This window comes from Branchiostoma floridae, chromosome 8, assembly GCF_000003815.2.
Source record: "Branchiostoma floridae strain S238N-H82 chromosome 8, Bfl_VNyyK, whole genome shotgun sequence".
Lineage (NCBI taxonomy): Eukaryota > Metazoa > Chordata > Leptocardii > Amphioxiformes > Branchiostomatidae > Branchiostoma > Branchiostoma floridae.
In genome coordinates, this window is record NC_049986.1 from 11,332,238 (window position 1) to 11,354,399 (window position 22,162).

Sequence of the window (22,162 nt, forward strand, 5' to 3'; positions counted from 1 at the left end):
TTCTTGATATCAGAGGGACTGGCATCTAATAAACAAGTTCAAAGACCAAAGTACAAATTGCACAAGACAAAATCAACCTGCATTGTCAGAATATTATATATAGATAACATCACAAAAGCCATTTTTGCACATTACATAGCATAACGGTTTAACCTGTACATTTGACAAAATTTAACAGAAATTACAAAGTACAGCAAAACTGTTCTCATTGCATCACATACAGATGTCACAAATCATACATTGCTGGCATTTTAAGTTCTTGTTTTATACCATGTCCATAATGTTATGTCAAACTATTTACAAATGTAGCAAAGAATATTTCTATGTTGAACAAGGCTTTGAAATAAATTACACATTTTGGATTTTTCAACCGACATTCAAATGGTGTGCGATCATTTGCAAACAACTCTAGATGGCATTCCATCAATGCATACAAAATTTGTTTTTATGTTTACCTGTAGGAAACTTTGTCCTGGGACACAGTCACAACCTTATACTATCTATGCTTACTCCCATTTCTTTTGTCCTGACTATACAAGGCTGAGTTTTATTATTCATCTTCATCATGTAACAAAACAACTGCAGTGCCTTTAATGAACTAGCTACTTCCTGATAAATGTATCCAACTGCTTCATTTCATAGCGTCTGATAGAATTTTCAACAATGCATACATAATTTATGCCCTTCTACAACACAACTTTAAATCCAAGAATCATTGGCTAACACACAGTCACACATTTTAATCTGGTTAAACTTCCTTCCCTACTTTTATTCACAATCAAGTATTTGTGTAGCTTTCAAAAAATATTTCTGGTGAATGGGTCAAACTTTCTGGTGAAAACTTTTTTTTTGGTCATTCTTTGGTTTGTAAAAGTACCTTAACATCAAGCCAGTACGAGCATAAATGTATGAATGACACATGGACATCATGGCCCAAAGGTAGCTACTACCACAAGCACATGTATCATAATATGAAGTAGAATGTTTTGCACCATTGGTGTATATATAATATGTGTGTGGAGTATACTGAAGTCTATACAAAGTCATCTTCATTTGCATCATTACATAAGCTGAAAGATTTTGTGTCTATGTGTACTACTGTGATCTATTGTCCAGTAAAGGCCACAATTACACAGAATACGATCACCCACAACAACAATCTTTACCCACTTGTAGTACTACACGTACACGGTTAAAGTGAACATCTCACAACACAATCACGCGCATGTTACTACCTCTTGGCAACTGTTGAAAGTTTACCACTATAGTATAGGCATACAGAATTTGGAGTTTGTCCTTCGTAATGTACTGTCATAGCATGGCACATTTGCTGCTGTCACGTAACCTGGTACCCTTCACCATATACAATCGTTGACAAATTAAAATATAAAGTTGCTGCAGCCCACAACAAGTTGCATGCACATGTGACATAGATGTAAACGTATCCCCCCCCCCCCAATCTCCAACCATGTCAATTTTAGATACAGAAAACCTGAATGGCTGATGTACCAATTAGGATAGAGTTGTTAGCAAAAACTGAATTTTTCCCTTCATAATTTCCAGAGAATAAGCTCTTATATGCTTCACAAACATCTTTTGGTAAACTTAGTATGCAAATACACATATGTGTATTAACTTGATGCACAGCCAATTAACAACATTTGAGATGTTTCTGATATTACCGGTAGTCACTTTTCCTTCCCTTTCTCCCATAATCTGCACATTTCTGATGGTCTTTCACTGGATGTCTATTCAGAGCGGCACTAAACACTAAAGCATGGATCTGTTAAAGGCCACAGTGTGATTCAGATTGCTACATGTTTGCCTTCTGTAGTGATTTAAGTATTGCCTATTGCATCAGTTTAACATTAAAGCATCACTACACTAACTAGTGTACCATGGAGCTTTCAACAGTATATAAGGTATGCTTCAGCCGCATAGCCAACTAGAATGTATTTACGAGAATCCTTAATGTTTAGTGTCTCAAACATTAAGGTAAAGGTTTCACTGCTTACGTCCTACTTTTTACTTCACATTTCTCACCATTGCTACTGACCATAGAAATTTGATAGCAGCACCAGAATACCTTGTACAAACACACATCACTCACTTCCAACTCATCACAATTCCCTATGTAATAATCCTACAGAAAGCAGGTTGATTTCTTGCTAGTACTGTATTGCAGAGGGCTGTTCTAAAATCTGTCAAAAGTCTGCAAACCTTACCTATACAGTACAGTAACTGTGTATATAACACAATACACATAGGTTTTGGGTACTTTTGATATAACATGTGCTTTCCAATACCCATGTGGAACATGTATATCCTAAACCCCTACATTTCAGAATCAGCTCCATCATGTGACATCATTTCCATTACACTATAACTTGGTGGTACTGCTTTGTTATGGATGGATTAGGAAGAGCAATACCTTCATTTTTATGGAGGTAAAAACTACAAATGTACATAAAAATTGCACAGGAGGTACAAAAAAAAAATGTGTTTGAATTGTACACTGTAAAGTAACTTTGCACAAACTTTTTACACAATCCTCCCTATACTTCTTCCCAATTCATCCTTGACACTTCAACAGTCTGCCTGTTCCTTGGATGACATCGCTTCCTGTTGGATGACATCACTTCCTGTTGGATGACATCACTTCCTGTCATCAATGGTCTTGATGAATTCCACAGCTGCACTAAATTGCATCCACCAGTAGGACTCCTCCCCTCCCAGACGTGAGCCATAGAAACTGTTCACATACTGGATGGTCGACAACAGGCTGAAAGAAAACCAGATGTCACATACTTCACTGAACATTTTGTAGATGCTAAAATTTTAGTCACAAGTTTTAGGTAGCAAGGGCCTCAATTTTTTACACTTTTCAGGCATTTTTTACAATTTTCCTCTCTATACTCAGGTGAAATTGAGTACCTTGCTTTAGTTAGGGACATCCTCTCTAATGGGATGTAAAAATGGTCCTCCCTTGTTTGAAGAAACCTACACCTCAAGCACAAAGAACCCTTCACGCTTTTTGAAATAAGTCTTCAGTCTGGTCTTCACAACTTATACTCGCTGTACAAAACTGGCATGTTATGCTTAAAGGTGTTTTTTGGCTATGCCTGAAAAACAAATGAAAGTAAGGATCTATAGAAGGAAACCTTGGAGGGTTGGCCATGAGCAGCACATAGACCAGAACTGGGGTGAAGTCATCAGCACCGGGGACCGAGTTTTCATTGGCCATCTTCAGCAGGTTCATGATGATGTTAGAACATCGCACAACCACCCGCAGCTTGTCGTTTGGTGTCTGTGGAATAGAATAGAAAAACAAACTTGCATCAAGCAGATGAAACATCAGGCCTTTAGCCTGTCATGTGTCCAGGCGTCATTTCGACACACTTTTCTTAAAATAAAAAAAAATGGGACGCACTAGACGACCTTACACTGGGGAGCAGATCCTCTGATAAGCATGAACTTCTGATTGACCAGGGATGCCACTGTGGTCACACTGACTTACAGTCTTCTACTGTGACCTCTCTGACAGTAATTTTACGCCTCAGGATACCTTAGAATGCACCATTTTAACTTCAAATTCTCAAAAACTTTGTATTATGGAAGGTATTGCAAGCCCTACAGTAGTCATATCTATATCACTTACCACGACTCACTAAGAAATTTGGACCCCCTATAATAAAATCCTAGCTAAAAAACTCACAACACCCACTTAATCAATGTAAGATAATTGCTGACAGTATCTACAGCTTGCATTTTCTGCCATGTTTACCTTGTAAGCATTGATGGTGAGTATTTCCTTCTGTGCGGAGGGCCAGGGGGCCTCCCGGCGGTACATCTCTGGGACCTGCAGGGCCTTGTGGCTGGCTGTCACCACCTTCTGTAGCCTCAGGATGTGGTCATAGAACAGTCTACAGGCAAACACAACAACATCAATGGAGCATTTCAAGACATAGGAGGAATCTAAGAGCAGAAATAGGTACCATGAAACATACAGTATGGTACATCATAATATTCATCTCAAGTACAGGAATCAAAACTCAGACACTTGAACACTTTCGTAAAATTACTATGCAAAGAAAAGAAACTCGACCTCCTGATAATACTTTCCGTAAGGAAACCAACTGACAATGAGTAGCTTAAAGTAACAAATAAAGATGACCATATTCAGGGCTCGAAATACTTTTTTCTACATACCTGCACCGCGCAGGTAACATTGAAAATTACCTGCACCAGACAAATGTTACCTGCACCACTCTGAATTTAGGAAGTATGGATCATACTAAAATTGTTCAGGAACCATTGCTATTTTTTTCTTTTATACATGGTCACCATAGGTGTCAATGCAGCTAATAACAATCCATGTACACCTACATTATAAGACATTCATGTACAAAACCCAGTACATGGACCAGTGCAGGTTAGGTGCAGGTAGACACCAGAAATACCTGCACAGCTCCAATTTCACCTGTACAAACCTGCATATGCAGGTGGTAATATGCAGGTGGTAATATGCAGGTGGTATTTCGAGCCCTGATATTTAAAACATACTAGGATGTAAAAACACAATACATCCTACAAAACAAGCTAGACTTACTGGTCTCTCATGATGTCCCCATCCCCATTAGGATACAGAGCGTGAGTATAGATACGACTCATGATGCTTCGCTCCACCGCCAAGTTTCCATCCTCTAGCTGGGTGGGGGTGGCAACTGGGTAACACAGCAAAACATTCATTTTATGTAATTTTCTCAGGGCATATAGTTTAACCTTTCAATCAATTCTATCTTCCTATTGAAAATTAGAAGTTTGAGGAAGAGGAAAAGGAAAGTGATCATGATCCATTTTTAGCTCACTGATGAAGAGCTAGTCTTTAACTGGTCGTGACAGACACTATATACAGTATTTACAGGTTCAGTGACCGAGGGAAATTCCTCTAGCTCTTTTTGACAAGCACAATGAACAGTGGACCATGGCTTCACATCCTACGGACTGCAACCTTTTCCGGTAGCATGCATGTTGGGTGAGCGACACAGCCGGAATCAAACTCACGGCTTCTATTCCAGAGGTAGGGCCACTAACCACTGGACTACACACGCTACCTCTAAGAGGGTTGCTGACATACCTTGCCACATGGCATCATGGGACATGGCCACGCCCAGCTGATGCAGGAACTCCTCCACCAGGTCAGTTTTCTCGTCGGAGGCGGTGAGCTCGCAGAAGCGCTGGTGGAAGGTCTGGATGTCCTGTTCCTTCTGCTGTAGGAACAGGCGCACGCACACCGAGGTGAAGTACTTGTGGCACACCATGCGGTCCCTGCAGGAACGACAGTCATAGGTTGGGGGAAGCTCACAAGTCACAGAATCAACACAGCACAATGTAATATGTACATGTACATGTAGTAGTACATGTAATAATGCAACATGTATTGTTCAATAAATTGGTTGATATGCTTACATATCAATGAAGAACATTCCACAAAGAGCTATGTCAAATCTTGAAAAATAAATGTTTGAAGTGGTTTTATTTGCTAGATTTTTACTGCGAATTCTAGATCCAAAATCATAATTTTCATAAAATTTCAAAAATCATAAATTTGTTTTGTAATTTTACTGTTACAGTACTACAAAACTGTTTTGACTGTGAGCTTTAACTTGCCACTGTGACAGAAAAAGCAAAGCACTCAGTTTTGGTTCATCTTGCTGAAATAGCATTTGGTACAAATTCGTTTTATTAGATGATGACTATACAGAATATTTTCCAACCATCACTTTTTAATATAGCACAACCCAGGGTATCTCGTACTTCTCTATCCTGTCCAGTAGCCTCTCCAGGTGAGCCTGAGTGAACAGCAGACCCTGTCTGCAGCGCACCAGGTAGGAGATGTACGGGGCACGGCTTCTGTAGTCACTCAGGAGGGACGTCAGCAGCTTCTTACACCTGACAAGAAGAAAATTCAGTGTCTATACATGATGTACTATCATAATGGGAAACCCAAAACACCAACAATAATGCAGGTCTTCTTTATAGAAGATCTAGGCCGCACTCAGTAAAAGTAAATCAGTTTTACGAAGATGCAATCTATTTTGTACAAAACAGTATTCTATGCACCAATTTAGTTAATTAACATCTTCATAACCCTTCTCCGTACTGCCTAACCCCATAAACAATAGAGAACTTGTTAATTCAGAGTGCTAATCATTAATTAAAATGACATATCAAGTGAGACTCACCCAGTATCATCAAACTGCTGCACACATCTCAGTGTCTCATGCAGCTGTGCGATGAGGGACTTGTCTTGGAGGTTAATGGCTTCAGACAGCTGGGCCTTCAGAAATGCTGCAGGAATTACAGTTTTAATTAATATCACAGTAGAGCTTGTAAGTACAAAGGTAACCTTCTATTACAAAATGGTACGCTGAAAACTCAATTCATATATATTAGTATGTAATAAGCTTCTAAAGTAGAAGTTAACCTTATGTTCAGAGCTCAAAACAACCTTCTGACAACATACAATCTTATCCAACATCCTCAAAAATGAAAGCAAGAGCATCATGACATATGTGTTCACAATTATCTCCTGAAAAATCAGCAGTGACTTGTACTTCCCTGCAATAAAGCAAATTCCTCTTTCCAAAGGGCATCAATGTTTAGATAACTACAATATCATATATCATACATTCACGAAGTACAAGGCACTAACCAGTCAGCTCATTCTCCTTCATGATGGTGCCATCCCCACAACAGTACACATCAGCGATGAAACTCATCCTGTTGGCGCGGATGTACACGAAGTTGGCGAGCCAGGGCAGCGTGGAAGAGTCGGCCGCCCCGAGGACCAGGCGCAGCTTCCGCTTGGCGTCCTGGAAGGAGTAGGACGTCTCCATGGGCGTGTCTGTGGGCGTGGTGGGGACCATCTGGTCTTCACCCATAGAGCTGAGAAATGCAGTGGTAAAATAAGCTTAATATCAAATGTACATGTACATTTGTAACCACAGCAATGTTGTACGTGTTCACTGATGTATAATCCAAACACTCCTGAAGTTCGGATTGCAGAGAGTCAAACTTATCAGTACCAACATATATCAGTCATGAAATTGTTGAATGTTACAGTTTTATTCTTTATCTATTTCGGGTATGAAAACCAATAGAGCACACAACACAAAGGGACACACACATATATACATACAAAAACAGGTAGCTGTACATCAGACCATATAAGAGTTGAAAAAAAATGACCTTCTGTAGATCAACATTTATGTCTGATTACAAATTTTACATTGCAACAAGTTTATGCCTAGATCATCAAATTCCATACTTGAAACTGTTGCACACAAGCAGGTTGTACTTTGTAGCTTACCTGCGTTTGGATGACAGGTCATCAATGTTGTCATGAGGGGAGGAACTGATACTGAAGGACTCCTCACTGGGAAGGGCTCGGTATTTATCAAGGATATCTTCTGTTGTGTCTGCCATAGATCAGGGAATATAAAAGAAGTCAGAGGCGAAGACAAAGTTCACTTTAGACATCAAAATATAGAGCTTACTGTCATACACTATTATCATTTTTCTTGCCCGACATAAGAAAAAGATGAGCAATCACTTGATATTCCACAACAGAAGACAAAAAAAGACCCAGATTTGATCCAACATGTTTCCAGCTAGCTAGTGCTACATGTATGTGTAAGTACTGTTAGATATGGCTTGACCCTTACCTGGGGTGTGATCTGTCTGTGTGGTTTCTGAATCGCCAGCAGACAGATCTTTGTTCATGGTACGGTACTTGTTCAAGATGTCATCAGAGGTCACCTGTAGGATATACACAAAAGTTTCAACTCCATACTTGAACTTCAGATTGTCTAACTGTAAGCTATGTCCCTAAAGATACAATGTACTGTATGTGTACACGTAGAAAGGCAAACCATGTGTGTAACGGTTCTAGCATCAAGTTACTTGGCTATAGCAGCTAGAAACAGTACGACAGCATTATTACAACCACTAGATACAAAGACATTTTAGGTGACTTGTTTAAATCTGCAAACAAAACATCCATTTTTACCAAAGGAACCATAAGATCTTTTCTAAACCCATCTCTCCATGCTAGTCCCACAGTAGAGAAAAGCTGTTTTGTTACTTGAAGAACAGACAAAATCTGACAAAAACTTTTACTGTCAGTACCTGTGGCTCTGTAGTCTCATCCACTGTGGGAATAAAACCTGGGCTCGGAGACGATGACTGTTCATCACGGTCCGTTTCTGACACTTTCTTCCTGCTTCCCCTTGGGCCTAACATGAGCAACAACAGACTTGTGTTCAATTCAACCAGATGAATGCAAATTCCCAGTAACAGGAGCAACAACATCAATGACATACATTAATTTTGTAACTTTCAGCAATAGAAGACTGGAGAAATGTACTGTAGTAAAAAGTACAGTAGAAAGTGACAGGCTAGGAAAGCAGGATAGATATAAGTGGGATGTGATTTTTCATGAATATACAATATTCAGCTTCGATTTTTCTCTTGTGAAAAGGAGTTGGTTACCCTATACCCCCACCCCAATAATTTTTCCTTTTCTGTCCCTGACAGAAAGACAGTTGAATACTCACCTATTACTGGAAGAGCAGAAAGGAAAGTAACAGAGAAACACACAGAGAGAAAGAAGGACAAATGTCTTCAGTCATTGAGTCAACTTCAACTTAACAATGATAGTGAAATTGTAGTATAGGGCTGACGTCAGAGTTGCGTTGCGCGGTAGAGGGCAAAAAATGGGAAGACGATTTGGGTGTGACTTAAAATCCTTGAAAATCCTTCTTTTCCTTGAAAATTTTTGCCCAATCTGGAGACTTTTTGACTTAGAAGAGACAGGTAGGGTCTAAGCTTTCCTGTTTGGGTCAAAATTTGTTCAGTTCAGCAGTTCAGCTGGTGTAAGGACAGGTTTTAGTTATAGGGTGCTACTGGTTGTATCAGGAGGGAAAATGGGTCAAAGGTGAGGTTTCTTTCATAGAGCGAGCTTTTCTCCGAGAATGAGCCAAACAACCCTCTGTTTTCTTTGAATGCTTATAAACTAGACCCAAGTGACTTTCTGGTGGAGAAGAATTTTAAAGATTGAACTATGGGTTAGTACTTTTTTGAAGCCTTCATTCAGTGTATTTCAACATGCTTGTCAATGGGCAGCCCTAACTTCGATGTCTGACCTATACTGATGAGTGTAAAGTACAGAGTGTGTAGAACAGAGCAGAAAATTGTTAAAGTTTGGAAGGTTATAGATCAAGGTATTATAAATGTGAGACACTTTTGCAAGATTTGCAAGATACTACAATGCAGTTATGCAACCCAGAGTTGATGAAATCTACATAAAAATTAATGTATTTTTTATCAAATGTATCATTTGATTGCACTTTTAATGAATCATTGGAATGTACTAAATCAATTTGCTTATAAATCATGTAACGGGCTGGGTAAATACAAGAAAACACAAAATACCTACCTTTGAAAATGGCTACTTTCTTCTTCCACCACGATCTACCTCTTTCTGAGCTCTTTCCTTCCTGAAAGAGGAAAATAAAAATATTAATTCGTATAATCAAGCCTTTTAGTCTAATAACAGCGACAAGAGTTTTGTCCAGACAAATTTGAAGCAGATACGTTTTTTTCCACACAATACCAGTCTCAAACTTTTCTCTTGTTTCACTCAGACGCTTAGTCGACAGTCAGTCAGAGTACCATCTTGGATACCTATTTTGATAATCCCTGTCATTTTAGGCATTTGAGAAGATGTAGACTTGACAAGGATGGCACACTGGCTATGACAACATTGTTGGACAAGATTGAAAATTCTTCTCAGACCATCAAAATTAATATGTCAAAACTTCCTATCTTGTTAATGGACAACTGTTATCTTACAAGTTGTACAATCCAACACAATGCAGAATATATACAAATATTGTTACACAAGACTTTAAAACCACCTGCATGCATCAACAATTTCCCACTAACCTGGGCCCCACAGGAAATGGAAAAAGAAGGACATTATACAATCATTCACAAATGGGGCTCATGTCATAACTAAAAACAAGCCGACCAACCAAAATCTTTTTTTTTCAGTCACTCCTTTCAGAAGTGCTTTTCCCAACAAGCCCAACAAGCTTAAGAGTTGTGAATTGCTAATGTGCTGTTGATATGCAGCAAATATTACAATGTAGAACTAGTTTAGTTTAAAAAAGGCCAAAATAAAGTAGTCACATTTTGCATTCAGTTGGCAGCAGTTTTTACATTCTGAAATGGCCCCAGTAAGAATAAAACACTGTGTACTTGAACATGATATATGACACGTATGTAGCAATCACTACAACTAAGATTTCTTACATGCTAAACTGATATAAACATACCCACAAATCACACCAAGGAACAAAGCAATGATATGAAGAGTGGAGAAGGCACACCACCAAAACATGCAAAACTACACAACTGAGGTGATATCATGCTGGGCCCACTGATATGTACATGACATTGTATTTCTACAGACCTTAGATAAGCTACCAGAGAGACCTCGGCCTGTATGCTTCTATAGGGCAGACAACAGGACAAAACATCACTAGCTGCTGTTCACTGGTTAGGCATGAACTACAAGCACAGCAGAGATGTCATCTAAAATCTACAGTATAAGTGCACACAGTGTACATAAGGGTGTAAAGATATGTGAAGGAATGAATTCTTAAGTGTAGAAGAAAACTATACTTAGAAATGCACAAAAACATGACATGATTACACTAAAGATTGTCAAGGTTTACACAGATCCAAGAATGTCATTCTGTTTGCATAGTGCTACATGTATATACAGTTACAAGTATATGGTTAACAATACTTAAGTTTTTTCACACAAACATGTTAAAGAACATGGAACTAGAACAAGAGGGTACTACAGAGTCATTGTTTTATCCGAGTCATGAATGGATTTAAAAAGAAATAAAGCTGGAACACAGTTAAAGTTTAAAAACAGTATGCCTGATGAGTACCTATAGTATACACGTGTAACTATAGAATAGAAGGATAGCTATAGAGGGCTGATGAATATTGTTTTCTACACATCACTGATGCTATCTACAAGTAAAAGCTTTGTCTTCATAGTAGAAGAAGCACTAGTTACAACCATTAATAAACAGGAGACCTGGAGCATGACAGCTGGAAAAATCAAACCACACAGTGTTCTTTGTTCAACCAACCTTTTCTTCCCTGTCCACTACAGTCAGGGAGCTGTCGAAACTGATGGACTTGGATATGTTTGACCTGTCGTTATAGCCGCCGCTGACCGCTAGCGATGTACCCATCCTGCTGGTGTGACCTTCAGCGCCGGGACTACTCGTCGCTCTTTCTGCTCTTGTCTTCGTAAACAACGGCTCTAGCGGACGCTCGATGGGATGATGTGGACCGGGCGACTCCGACCCTTGCTGCAAAAGTTGGTCGTCAAACGAGGAAGCCTTTCCCAGTCCTCCCACGTTATTTTCTGTCACAATGTCCACTACTTTTGTCTTTTCTCGTTTTGGTCTTCTCTTGATGGTGCTGAAGCCCTCGTTGTCGTCAATCTGTATGAGCGGCTTGTCAAAGTCTGGACTGTGCACAGTATTATTCAGGTCTCCACTGTAGGAAGAACTTGTTTGACTTCTTCTAAGCTTTGTTGGAGAGTCTGAACTTGATGTGTGCCTGACTTGGGCATAGGAAGCAGTTAGACTAAGAAGATTCTCCTCCGATTTGGAGGGTGACAGGGGTGACAAAGACGACATGGAACTGAAAACCGAATCGCGTAGACTGTCTGCGGGGGTTGTGGCTGGGGCGTCGTCACTGGGAGTGGGAGCAAATGGGTCAAAATCGTCAAGTAAGGAGTTTCTTTTGTCAAATGTTTCAAAACCCGTTGCAACTGAACTTTCTTGGATATCCTTTAAGGAGTTGGACAGCCTGGCCCCAAGAGCCTCCTTGGCATGTGATGGGGCTCCTTCAAAGTCTTTTATGATGTCGGGTACATGTCGCTGTTTGCCCGGCCCCACGGGACCGTTGACAGGGTTGCGGAGAGCGATGGGCCGGATTTTGAAGCGCGCTCCCGTGGACGGGTCCTGACACATCTCCGGGGGTGGGTGCAGGGCAGGAGCATGTCCTCTCCTCTCCTTACTCTCATCAAAACTCTCCACTGCATCTTGAAACTCCTCTGAATCCTGCGACCCCCTCCCTTTGGGACAATCCTCCGGAAAGGGGCTGCAGCTTTTGTCAAAACTCTTCTCTGAGCTCTTGTCAGAGACTTGGTCCTCCGAGGTTCTCGGAGGGTTCTCACTGTCAGTGTACGGGGTGCTAGTTCTGGATCGAGGCTCTCCGTCAACCCCTCCGGCGGCCTCCTCATTTTTCTCTGCTTCTAAGATGTCTTCTACACTACCAGACTGTAAGAGATACGGAAGAACTAGTCACTTTGACCTTTCTTCCTTCAAGGATGAAGTCAAAATGCCAAACACAGACAATCACCAACAGATAAACTGCAACAAGTACACTGCACATCACGACACAACACCAAATCTATATTATGCACATGTACTAATGTAGATCAGACTCCTATGAGGGAGGCAATGTCAGGACAATGTGGAGAAACACAAGCTCAGCCTCTTTGACAGTTTCTTAAATGCAGGGGGAGACAAACAAAGCTATATGTATGTAGGAATACATCTACTTCTACTTTCTAGTCTAATTACCATCTACACTGTACTACTTCTACACACCATGCAGCAAACCACTATGAAAAACATGCACAATTAAAGTTGAGCATCTACTGTGTGGTCCTACCCAAATCTAAATAAATTAGCTCTTATCAAGGGTAACATACGTAGCCTTAAATATCTAGCCATTCAAGGTATACCTGATGGCCACGCACGGTCAAAAATTAGGTGCACAGCTTAATGCATTAGCACCTAGCATTTCAAACACCGTACATCGTTAGACCAATTCTACTAACAGACATTAAACATCAAACAGAAATGTTTTATTTTCCTGAAATTCAAACGCTTAGTCTACATTGCAAAGGTCATATTCTGATGTTGTTACCTCACTGAGCCCCACCTCCACCTCACACAGTCTCTCTTCCATCTTCTGTTCGGGGGGTTCCGAGTCGCTGGCAAGCACGTCCACACTCCAGGTCTCACTGTTGGTCTCCGAGATGTCCACCTCCAGCAGGTTCTCAGGTAGGCTGTCCAGGTGGGACGCTCCACCCTCGGCACCTGCACCTGAGATTTCCTGGAGCAAAGACATTTTGATGGTCTTTAGTCTATGATACAGCAACTGTTCCAGCTGTGTCACTCACCCGACATGCACACAGTCACTACTGGAAAGGGTTGTAGTCCTTAGGATGGGACGTTGTGCCGTGGTCCACTGTTATTTGTACATGTCAAAAAGAGCTAAGGGAATTTCCCTGTTACAATGAACCTGTAAAAACTCAAAAATGAGAGAATTTTATCATTGACACATTAAAATTATATAGGTATAGGGACTTTCACAATGTCTTTTGCAACTATAGAATGATACACAAATCTAAATCAAAATACAGCAATTATGGAATGATGCAAGAAACCGTAGGAAAGTGCTATATGCAGCTATTTCTACTTAACAGAAAAATGGGAACATAGTCTACATTGTATTTTAAACTGCCAAATGTAATTTAAATAGCCAAAAATGTACTTTGCCTAAATATCTAAAAAAAAAAGAGTTTAAGGTACTGCATACTTGTAACCTCTCCAGAGGGTTTCCCTCCGGCGGTGGCTCCGAAGCATCGCTGGGTAGAACGTCCGTGCTCCAGGTCTCGCTAAACGTGCTGTAGGTCTCACACGGGTCCCTCTCCTCCGTGGTGGCCATCCCCATGTCACGGATGATCTCAAACTTACGCAGCTTCTCGTCGATGTTGTCCTAAGAATGCAAAAGTTGTTTCTGCATCAGGCGATAGGACTCCACAACCAGGACATGTGAATTTTATTACCTAATGGACATCAGTACTCTCTGATTTCATTGTGTATGCCCATTTACTTCTTTTAAGCATATAATCTTTAATGTGTATGGTCACACGAAACTGTTGTTCAGTAGACTATTGAAGTCAATGTGTAAGGTTAGATGAAACAGTTGTTAGTGGACACTTGCAGTCTTTGTGAATTTGTAATGTAATTTGTCCCGTTTGAATGCACTATACTTGCTAACCTTCGTCGTTCTCTGCTCCTTCTCCAAGAAGTCCAGGGCGTTCCGTTCGCTGGGGTCGCGGCCCATGGGCTCCGGCCCGTGGTCGCTCTCCAGGGAGTACACAGAGTTTCTGGTGGAGGGGCCACCTTCTGATGTTGCCTCCATCACATCACTATTGTGGGCACCTACAGGTCAAGAGGACAAAAGTTTAGACCAAGATTTAGCATCTTTAGAATTTCCCCCCACTACAAGACTAGTCATGATCAGTGTAACACAAACTCTGCTGTCCAGGGCTATACAGGTCCCATTTCTAAAATGGGGCTCGGCTGGGATGTTTGTGGAAACAAAAAATGAAACTATTTACCAGGGAATATACACAAATTATGCTCCTAGTTTTTTTAAAGTTCTGTGAGTTTTGTTGCCATTCTTATCAAATTTTTCGTTTCCAAAAGCTACCCAGCCAGGTCCCAGGTTAGGAATTGGGACCTAGGCCTAAGCGAGATTTAATCAGGCTACTCCAAGACCATTAAAAGTATGTCATTTGAGCACATACAATTGTATCTTTGTTCACCCAAATTCAATGACAAATGACAAATCAAACAATAAGGACTTGTAGGCATGAACCTCCTTACTTATGGAGATACCAGTAAGCTTGTCCGACTGTCTGTCTGAGTCTTTCCCACCATCATCGTAGGCATCGCCCCCAGCAATGGTCACATGGTGAACAGTTGATCCAAGAACCTGAAATGTGGGAAAACTTCAAATCACCATCTGAACAAAACTACACTTTGTATGAAACCTGCCTGTCTGCCTAAGTGCTCAGGCCAGGGACTGCCCTTTGCTCCTCTCCATATGAAACTTCAATGCTAAAATCTCAACAAACGTTATACAAGAATGTGTTGTTCACAGATTTAAAGAGATATTGCTTGATGAAGATGCCCCCCTCAAAAAATCTTCATCATGTATACATGTATACCTCCCATCTTTGCCCCGGAGAGGAGATAGGCGCCGCCAGGGGACTAAAATGCCTATTGATACAGCACAACATGTTGTGCTGCCCCTACGGCTGATTAAAAGGCTATGGGACGAATGAATGAATGAAACCTCCCATCTTCAACATACCTTGGATTCAGGTAACATCCCTGGACACTCGTTGGAAGCATTGCTGAGTGAGATGATGAGGACCTCTTCAGGAGGAGGGGTCATGGCAGTTTCTGAGGGGGCACCTGTGGTGTCTGCCTCCGACGAGTCGTTTGCATTGGTGCCTGGCAGGCGAGCCTTCACGCCTTTCACTGAAATAATGAATCAACAGATGTCATAGCTTGCTGTCAGTATAATTTACTTTTACTACCTATGACTACTACTTTTCTAAATACAGTACAAGTCCTTTAATTGTACACCCTATTTGCCAGCATCTTTCGTGCAATTATCCAGGAGGTGCAATAAATGAGAGTAAATTATATAATGCAAAGTTATCCAGCTGGATTGCGCCATTTATGGATTCAGTGCAATTAACAGTGTTCGGTGATCCGTGGCTTTTACTGTATCCTACAGTGTGCAAGTTAAGACAAATATCTATCAGACCACAACATTTTTACATCAGCCAATTTTATTTGGCAGCCAGGGCATATGCATATGCACCAAGTATTTTGAGCCCTGTTTACTTTTGGTTTTACTTATTGCTATTTTGCTATAAGGCAGAACCCACATACCCTTTCCGAGGATGTTTTTCTTTGCAGACATGGGTGTGTTGGGAGGGGATGTGACAGGGGTGGGGGTAGGGGTGACGTTAGCGCTGCCGGTCCCCACTGCGGGGCCTGTGGACGGGGGTGTGGAGATGGGCACGTTGGACAGGATGGTGTCCAGCTGTTTGGTGTCCAGTGGTTCTCCTCCTGTAGCCTTAAGGTCTCGCAGGAAGGACACCTGAAAGTTACAGCAAAATATTTCTACTTCATTCACATTTGATAATGGCGGGCAAAATGGAGCTCATGAGAGGCCCTCTCCTGAATACATACAGTACAAATTACATTATAAAATGAATAAATATTGAGCAAGACCAGAACTTTCAGGAATAAACTGTGGTTCCATTTTAAATGTTCCTTTCTCAGGATCCTCTTTTCTTCTGCCATGCGCATCAGTCTGGTAGTTTTATCACCATCATGATTCTTTTGTAATTCTAAAATAACACAGGCAGATTTTACTATTTACAGGCAGATTTTACTATTTAGACTATTTTACTTACCAGGCAGTAAAGCTCAGTTTCTGTGATCAACACAGCACTTCTCCCTAACCCCGAGAGCTGGGAGGGTGCAGGGGGCGGGGTGTCGTCACATGACCTGTCAATTACAGCATCCAGGAAGGTGGACATGCAGCCCTGAAACACAACCGTCCAAAACATGGGTTTAAGAATAGACCAGAATGAGTAAATGAGCATAAAAGTTGAGGAATCTTTCATAAAATCTGATCATTACTCTGAAAACATTTTCTGGGGCATGCTGAAAATGATTCAGAAAAATTGATTCAGCATGTACAAGTCTAATTCTATATTGCTTAGAACTCTTACTTACATTGTCAAACCTAGAATAGAGTGGTTGCATCTTTGATTCTGCATTCTCTGGAGCAGACAGGGTCAGCACCTGTAGGATCTGGGCGATCTGGAACAACAGGTCAGGTTAGGAGACCATATCTTATTCACTACAAATATTACATTATACATCACTGATTGACTAATTTCCCAAAACACGTTATAAGGGCTTTCCTAGGAAAACCACAAGCAAAAACAAAATAAACAAAAGAATACTGAGCATATCTGTAATTCAGCCACCTTACAGAAATCTTTTTTTTTCTGTGAAGAGGTCTGAAAATGTATAACTGCATTGGGTTCCACAACAAACAAAATACTCGATATCGGCCCCACCTGCATCAAATTGAAGCGAGCAGCTTCACTAATTGGCACGTCCCAGATGATCCCGTATGGCTCGGGATTCATGATGGCCGGACAGATGAAGGACGACAACAACAGGTCCGCACACATGGCCCGGATATCTCCCTCCTCCACCGTCCCCACCCTGTTCATGTGCTTGTGCAGCTGGGACACAATCCAGCACAAACTCTGGGGGAAACAGTACATGTTGGCTTTAATGCTGGAGATGAACTTGTTACACAGGTTCACAAGCTGGCTGCTCAGCTGCTCCATGTGGTCCTGCAGCTTCTGCTTGAACTGGGGCGTTCCACGGTCCCCGAACCGTCGCTTGATCTCCGAGGGAGAGAATCTCTCCAACGCCGCGTCCACGTTGGTTTCTAGGAAGTAGTCGTCCTCGGCAAGGCAGGACATGATTGGCTCGTGCAGGGCGGCGGTCAGGAAGAGCTTGGCGGTGTACACGGACTCGGAGAAGAGTTTGAAGACGGTACTGAAGGCACAGGAGCCGCGGCGCAGGAGCCGGCGAGGATCGTTGTTTGTTGCTAGCTGCAGCTCGATGAGGGAGTGGAGTATCTGCAGGACGTAATGCTCATCCTCAGGCATGATACAGCCTCCATAGATGGCAGATACAATCACCTGAGGAGAAAGCCAATAATACTTGTTAAGCACGCTGAAAAGCAATTCATCCACTATCCATTTCAATTGTCTACCACTAAATATCATTTTATGCTGAAACTGACTGTCATAGAAAACAGCAAACTAGCCATAATGAAAAGTTTAAAAAGATATAAATGTGCCAATGGACCAGCTTTACAACAAAGCTTGACAACATTGAGTAAATTATTAAAATCAATGAATGAATAGTTTCATACTTTATCCTATGCCTGTAGTATCCTGTATTACATAACATCAGTAACTAACATACCAGTAACAGAAGAAACAACCTGAACTAGAAAGGCCACATTTTCGGAAAATTTTTACCTTTGGAAACATAATAAGAGAGTTTTTGGTAGTACCTGAATGATGCCCTGTGTTGTTTCCAGGCTGAGTTTCTCCCCACACACCAGTGTCTGTGCCACCAGCTGGGGACACTCCCTCAGTGCCTTCATGAAGTCCCCATACAAGGTGTCCTGGTACCCCAGGATCTTGTACCCGTCTATAAACTTGACATTGTCCAGGGAGTTGGCCTTGTGGCAGTACTCCGCCGGGGTGCCATGCTGGGAGTGACTGGACAGGATCAGACTCTCCACGTTGGCACGTTGTTGTTTCACGATCCAGGAGGCGTGGTACAGACTCTCCGCTGCGGTGATGACCTCCTTGTGGATTCGCTGAAGGGAGTCTTTCTCCGCCGAGACAAACAGCCGCTCCTGTTTCAGGTGCTGGGCAAGCTCCAGTAGTTTACCGCTCGCTGCCATTCTACTGTGATGGTCGCTTGTATGCAGGAAATGTGCTGGGCATCAAGCTGGCATTGTCTATCCTGTAAAAGAAACAAAACAAAATAAATACTCTAGTTTCAGTGCCAAGTACTGTTTATACATCAATTAAACATCCTATAAGAGATAGCTGTAGTTGATACAGGACTGTCCAAAATACTTATGAAAACACATTTTCACATATGAAATAAATCAGCTTCAAACAGTCATTTGAGAAGTTATATATAACTGTAATATGCACACAAAAGATGAAGATGTATTATACCCCTGTCAAATTATCTACGATCTTCTGGCGTATCGATGGAAGATCGGCCATATTTAAGATCGACAGAGGGTTGCGCGTATTTTTCACCTTAAAACCGTCCCTGTCACGTATAAGCCATACTTTGTACCTTGTGCAATTTTTGTGCAATAAAGTTATTATTATAAGCGAGGCGTGGGCGATTGCCGGAGAATCGTCATCCGATCGATTTTCACCAAATGTGATAGGGATATAATGATATCTGTCTATATATGTATGTCTAGGAATATCTTTTTACATTTAGTCTTTTTGCCTGTATATATTTTTATATTATTATCAGTTAGACCTCTATTGCTCTCCTTGAAATCAGACTCATTTGTCATCCAGGTGACATCATCTGATGGAAAACTGAGTCTGGCTCTGTGACCTAAATCCCGCAATGCTGTAATAACTCGCACAGAAATACATTGTAATCACATTTACTCAATTGATGGCCTGTTTCTATAGTATATTGGGCATTTCAAATTAGACAGTGATGTATTCATTTGATTGATAATACAGATTGACCATTTCTTGGAAGCCATATGCTCTCGAGGTAAAGCTACATTTAGTATAGCCTGATTTTGCTTCTCTCACACTATAGTCTATATTTACGTTACTGTTGATATATGAGAGAATTTCTGAGTCATGATTGAGAAGTGTAACTGGTGCTTTGATCCTAATTTTGGACTGTCAGTGCACTTACATGTAAAGTTACAGTGTGTACATGTACCTTATACCAAAGGCACTCTACACTAAGTAATAATAATATACAGCATATTCTCGACATTTATTTTAAGTGCAAAACCTTTGTTGGATCATTTGTTTGAATTTTGAAGGTAGCTATAGAATTTCACATTCAAGACCTGAAGATCATTAAGGTTACAAGTAATTAGGTTTTGATGACATTTTACTTTATTTCATGTTTTGTTATGCAACCATCTAATTCCTAGGTGCACCAGAATTTTAGGCCCTGTATACAAAACTATATATAACATCAAAATGCCTGTCAAGAGAAGAATTGATTATTTATAAAGGACCCTGTCCCTGTGGCTTACACAAGTCAGTTCTAATCATAGTTATAATCTTATCAACATACAGATACACCTGCGTCCGCTGGATGTACATACATGGTAAAAAGCAAGGTTTAACCTCCTTGGTAAAAGCTATATCTTGTGACTACTTTTTTTGTGTAGGAGGACAGAATCATATAGAGAGTTGACAATTTTGCTGTACTGGCAATACATGGTAATAATACAAACAAACACTAATTAATAGCAATACTATAGTTCCATTGTAATAAACAATTCTATACTACTGATATATAATTATATTTGTTTATACTGTGCATGTTTGTAGCATTTATATACTGCGGAACCACATTTTGCCCTCCATTTTGGCGTGCAAATTATAGTGACCCTTATGTGACCTACCTGATCAATGTCCTTGATCCCTGGTACAAGTTTGTTGCCACATGTATTCATTAAGTATTGACAAAATCAGACAATATCAACAAGACCTTTCCACGTACTTAATATCATCACAATCCATCCATAGCTCCTTGACTGCTTGCCAGCATATGTGGAACATTGCAAGCACATACATTGTACACGCAGGGAAAACAATATCTCCTTCAGAGGTAATAACCATACTTACTACTTCCTATAGTTTCACCTTTGCCCTAGAGAGTATGCCTGAGCAGATTGGGTGTATTGAAGCCTGTTTGAGTCAGCACCAACGGTTGTACCTAAGGTTGAGTTGACAGTGTTAAATCAGAAACTAATGCCTGCCCCTGTGTGACATGTTTCACCTCCTCCTACTGGTGCATCACTCAGGGATCAGGAAACATGATTACTCTGCAGATGAGAGCGGTCCCAGGGGACCATGGCTTCTTTGATGTAAAACAGTATCAAAATTTAACCATGCTTCACCTGATGATGATATATTTGGGCACGTATCCTTACTATTATTGATTTTATCTACCGATTAATGAGGATTTTCTCAAACCTAGGTTTGCTACTTCAGTATAAATATCAGCAAGATGTTCAAATCCTCACCAGGAATAAAGCTCAAATTTGGCTTGAAGGCAAAATAATCAAGTTAACATTATAATCTCATTACTTAAAAGATATGTTCTTAATTTCCTGTTGACTAACATATTCACCTCAGCAAGGTCACTTGGTAAAGATTGACTTTTTGACATCATCCCAATACATGACTAGTAATAAGTTACTAGCAACCATCTCAGGAGTCAACCAAGTAACATACCAGATACCTGATGATAGCAAGGAGGATAGTAATCTGACACTAGTACTCTGCCCACAAGAATTATCATAATTTTTGCGGAATCACGTCTGTAAACATGATGACGAAATATGTAACATAAACTCAGCCCTGTATTATTGATTTCAGTAGAACAGAGCTGGACTTGTCCCAAGGAACGATTAACATGTGGAAAGTTACCATTTCAGCGATCAAAATAATCTTTCCCATCAAAAACACATGCTTTTCAGTACTTTTTGACAACAAATATGCAGTTTTCTCACATTCATCATATTCAACTTGGCATTTGATTTTTAATAAAAAAATTCACTAAATGGTACAAATATCAAAATACTACAGTAATTACAATACAAGGTAGTTGACATAACTTTCCTTTTTCTATTGTTTTCTGTTTCAGAAACTGACTGTTGAAGTGTAGCACTAGTTTTCTTGTTTTGTTGGGTACATATATGATGATGATGAAGCTCTCCATATTTTTTTTTCAGCTCTAGAATCAGTGTCACTAGCTCCATCTACTTTGCACAGCTTTGTCCACGTGGACAGCACCCCCACCACGGAATCACAGTTCAATCAGTGCCAGGAGCATCCAAATGCACACATTACTGTCCCATGACTCATGGTTAGGTCAGGCTCAGACGATCTAACCAACACCACATCTACACAAGCCAACATCACAAACCGGCTATAGCGGCTGCAAAAAGCGATATAAAAACGCCCGAATTTACTCAATTCAGCGAGAGTTCAGTCATGTCAAAAATTCAGAGGGATTCTAGAGTATACGTACTGTGTTGGAAGTTGGATTTCCGCTGTCCCTGGGCTGTTTTGGTGGATTTAGAGGCTAAAGTGATGTGCTGTCCTGGATCCTCCTCCTACTCACGGTCGCCATGTTGTGTTTATCCGGCACCTTCCCAGGGTGCACTGCGTGGTACAAATGAGGGTCTAATGGGGTTTTTCCCCACTACACTAGACTCTTTTAATCGGACACTGGGCAATGTTGAGTGATTTTGACTATCAGCATCTGAAGCTAAAAGATGT

At 40.8% G+C, this 22,162-nt stretch overlaps 1 protein-coding gene across 7 annotated transcripts; it reads right to left on the reverse strand.

The window, feature by feature from the left end:
• Positions 1 to 1,640: 1,640 nt before the first annotated feature.
• LOC118420640 (GTPase-activating protein and VPS9 domain-containing protein 1-like) lies at positions 1,641 to 22,052 on the reverse strand. 7 transcript variants are annotated; one of them, XM_035827505.1, is made up of 26 exons: positions 21,912 to 22,052; positions 18,148 to 18,608; positions 17,129 to 17,767; positions 16,779 to 16,865; positions 16,454 to 16,585; positions 15,924 to 16,134; positions 15,334 to 15,503; positions 14,844 to 14,952; positions 14,233 to 14,396; positions 13,768 to 13,947; positions 13,093 to 13,281; positions 11,235 to 12,437; positions 10,538 to 10,576; positions 9,500 to 9,560; positions 8,619 to 8,624; positions 8,191 to 8,297; positions 7,728 to 7,821; positions 7,373 to 7,481; positions 6,716 to 6,948; positions 6,246 to 6,351; positions 5,818 to 5,952; positions 5,138 to 5,328; positions 4,610 to 4,724; positions 3,785 to 3,923; positions 3,162 to 3,307; positions 1,641 to 2,782 (listed from the first exon to the last, which is right to left on the reverse strand). In XM_035827505.1, the coding sequence occupies exons 2-26, from the start codon at positions 18,544 to 18,546 to the stop codon at positions 2,656 to 2,658; spliced, it is 5,091 nt and encodes a 1,696-aa protein (XP_035683398.1). In that variant the 5' UTR covers positions 18,547 to 18,608; positions 21,912 to 22,052; the 3' UTR covers positions 1,641 to 2,655. The 7 variants fall into 7 exon arrangements, with proteins under 7 accessions (XP_035683398.1, XP_035683397.1, XP_035683401.1 ...); XM_035827504.1 differs by having other exon boundaries at positions 18,148 to 18,612; positions 21,913 to 22,049; XM_035827508.1 differs by lacking the exon at positions 10,538 to 10,576 and having other exon boundaries at positions 18,148 to 18,612; positions 21,913 to 22,049.
• Positions 22,053 to 22,162: the final 110 nt, after the last annotated feature.

Excerpts from the sequence above, each read along its gene's own strand:
- LOC118420640 (XM_035827505.1), bottom strand. The coding sequence starts at position 18,546 with ATGGCAGCGAGCGGTAAACTACTGGAGCTTGCCCAGCACCTGAAACAG. Across the intron at positions 15,504-15,923 it reads GAAAAACATCCTCGGAAAGG|TGAAAGGCGTGAAGGCTCGC; the intron begins GTATGTGGGTTC and ends TCATTATTTCAG. Across the intron at positions 3,924-4,609 it reads GGGGACATCATGAGAGACCA|ACTGTTCTATGACCACATCC; the intron begins GTAAGTCTAGCT and ends GTTTGCCTGTAG.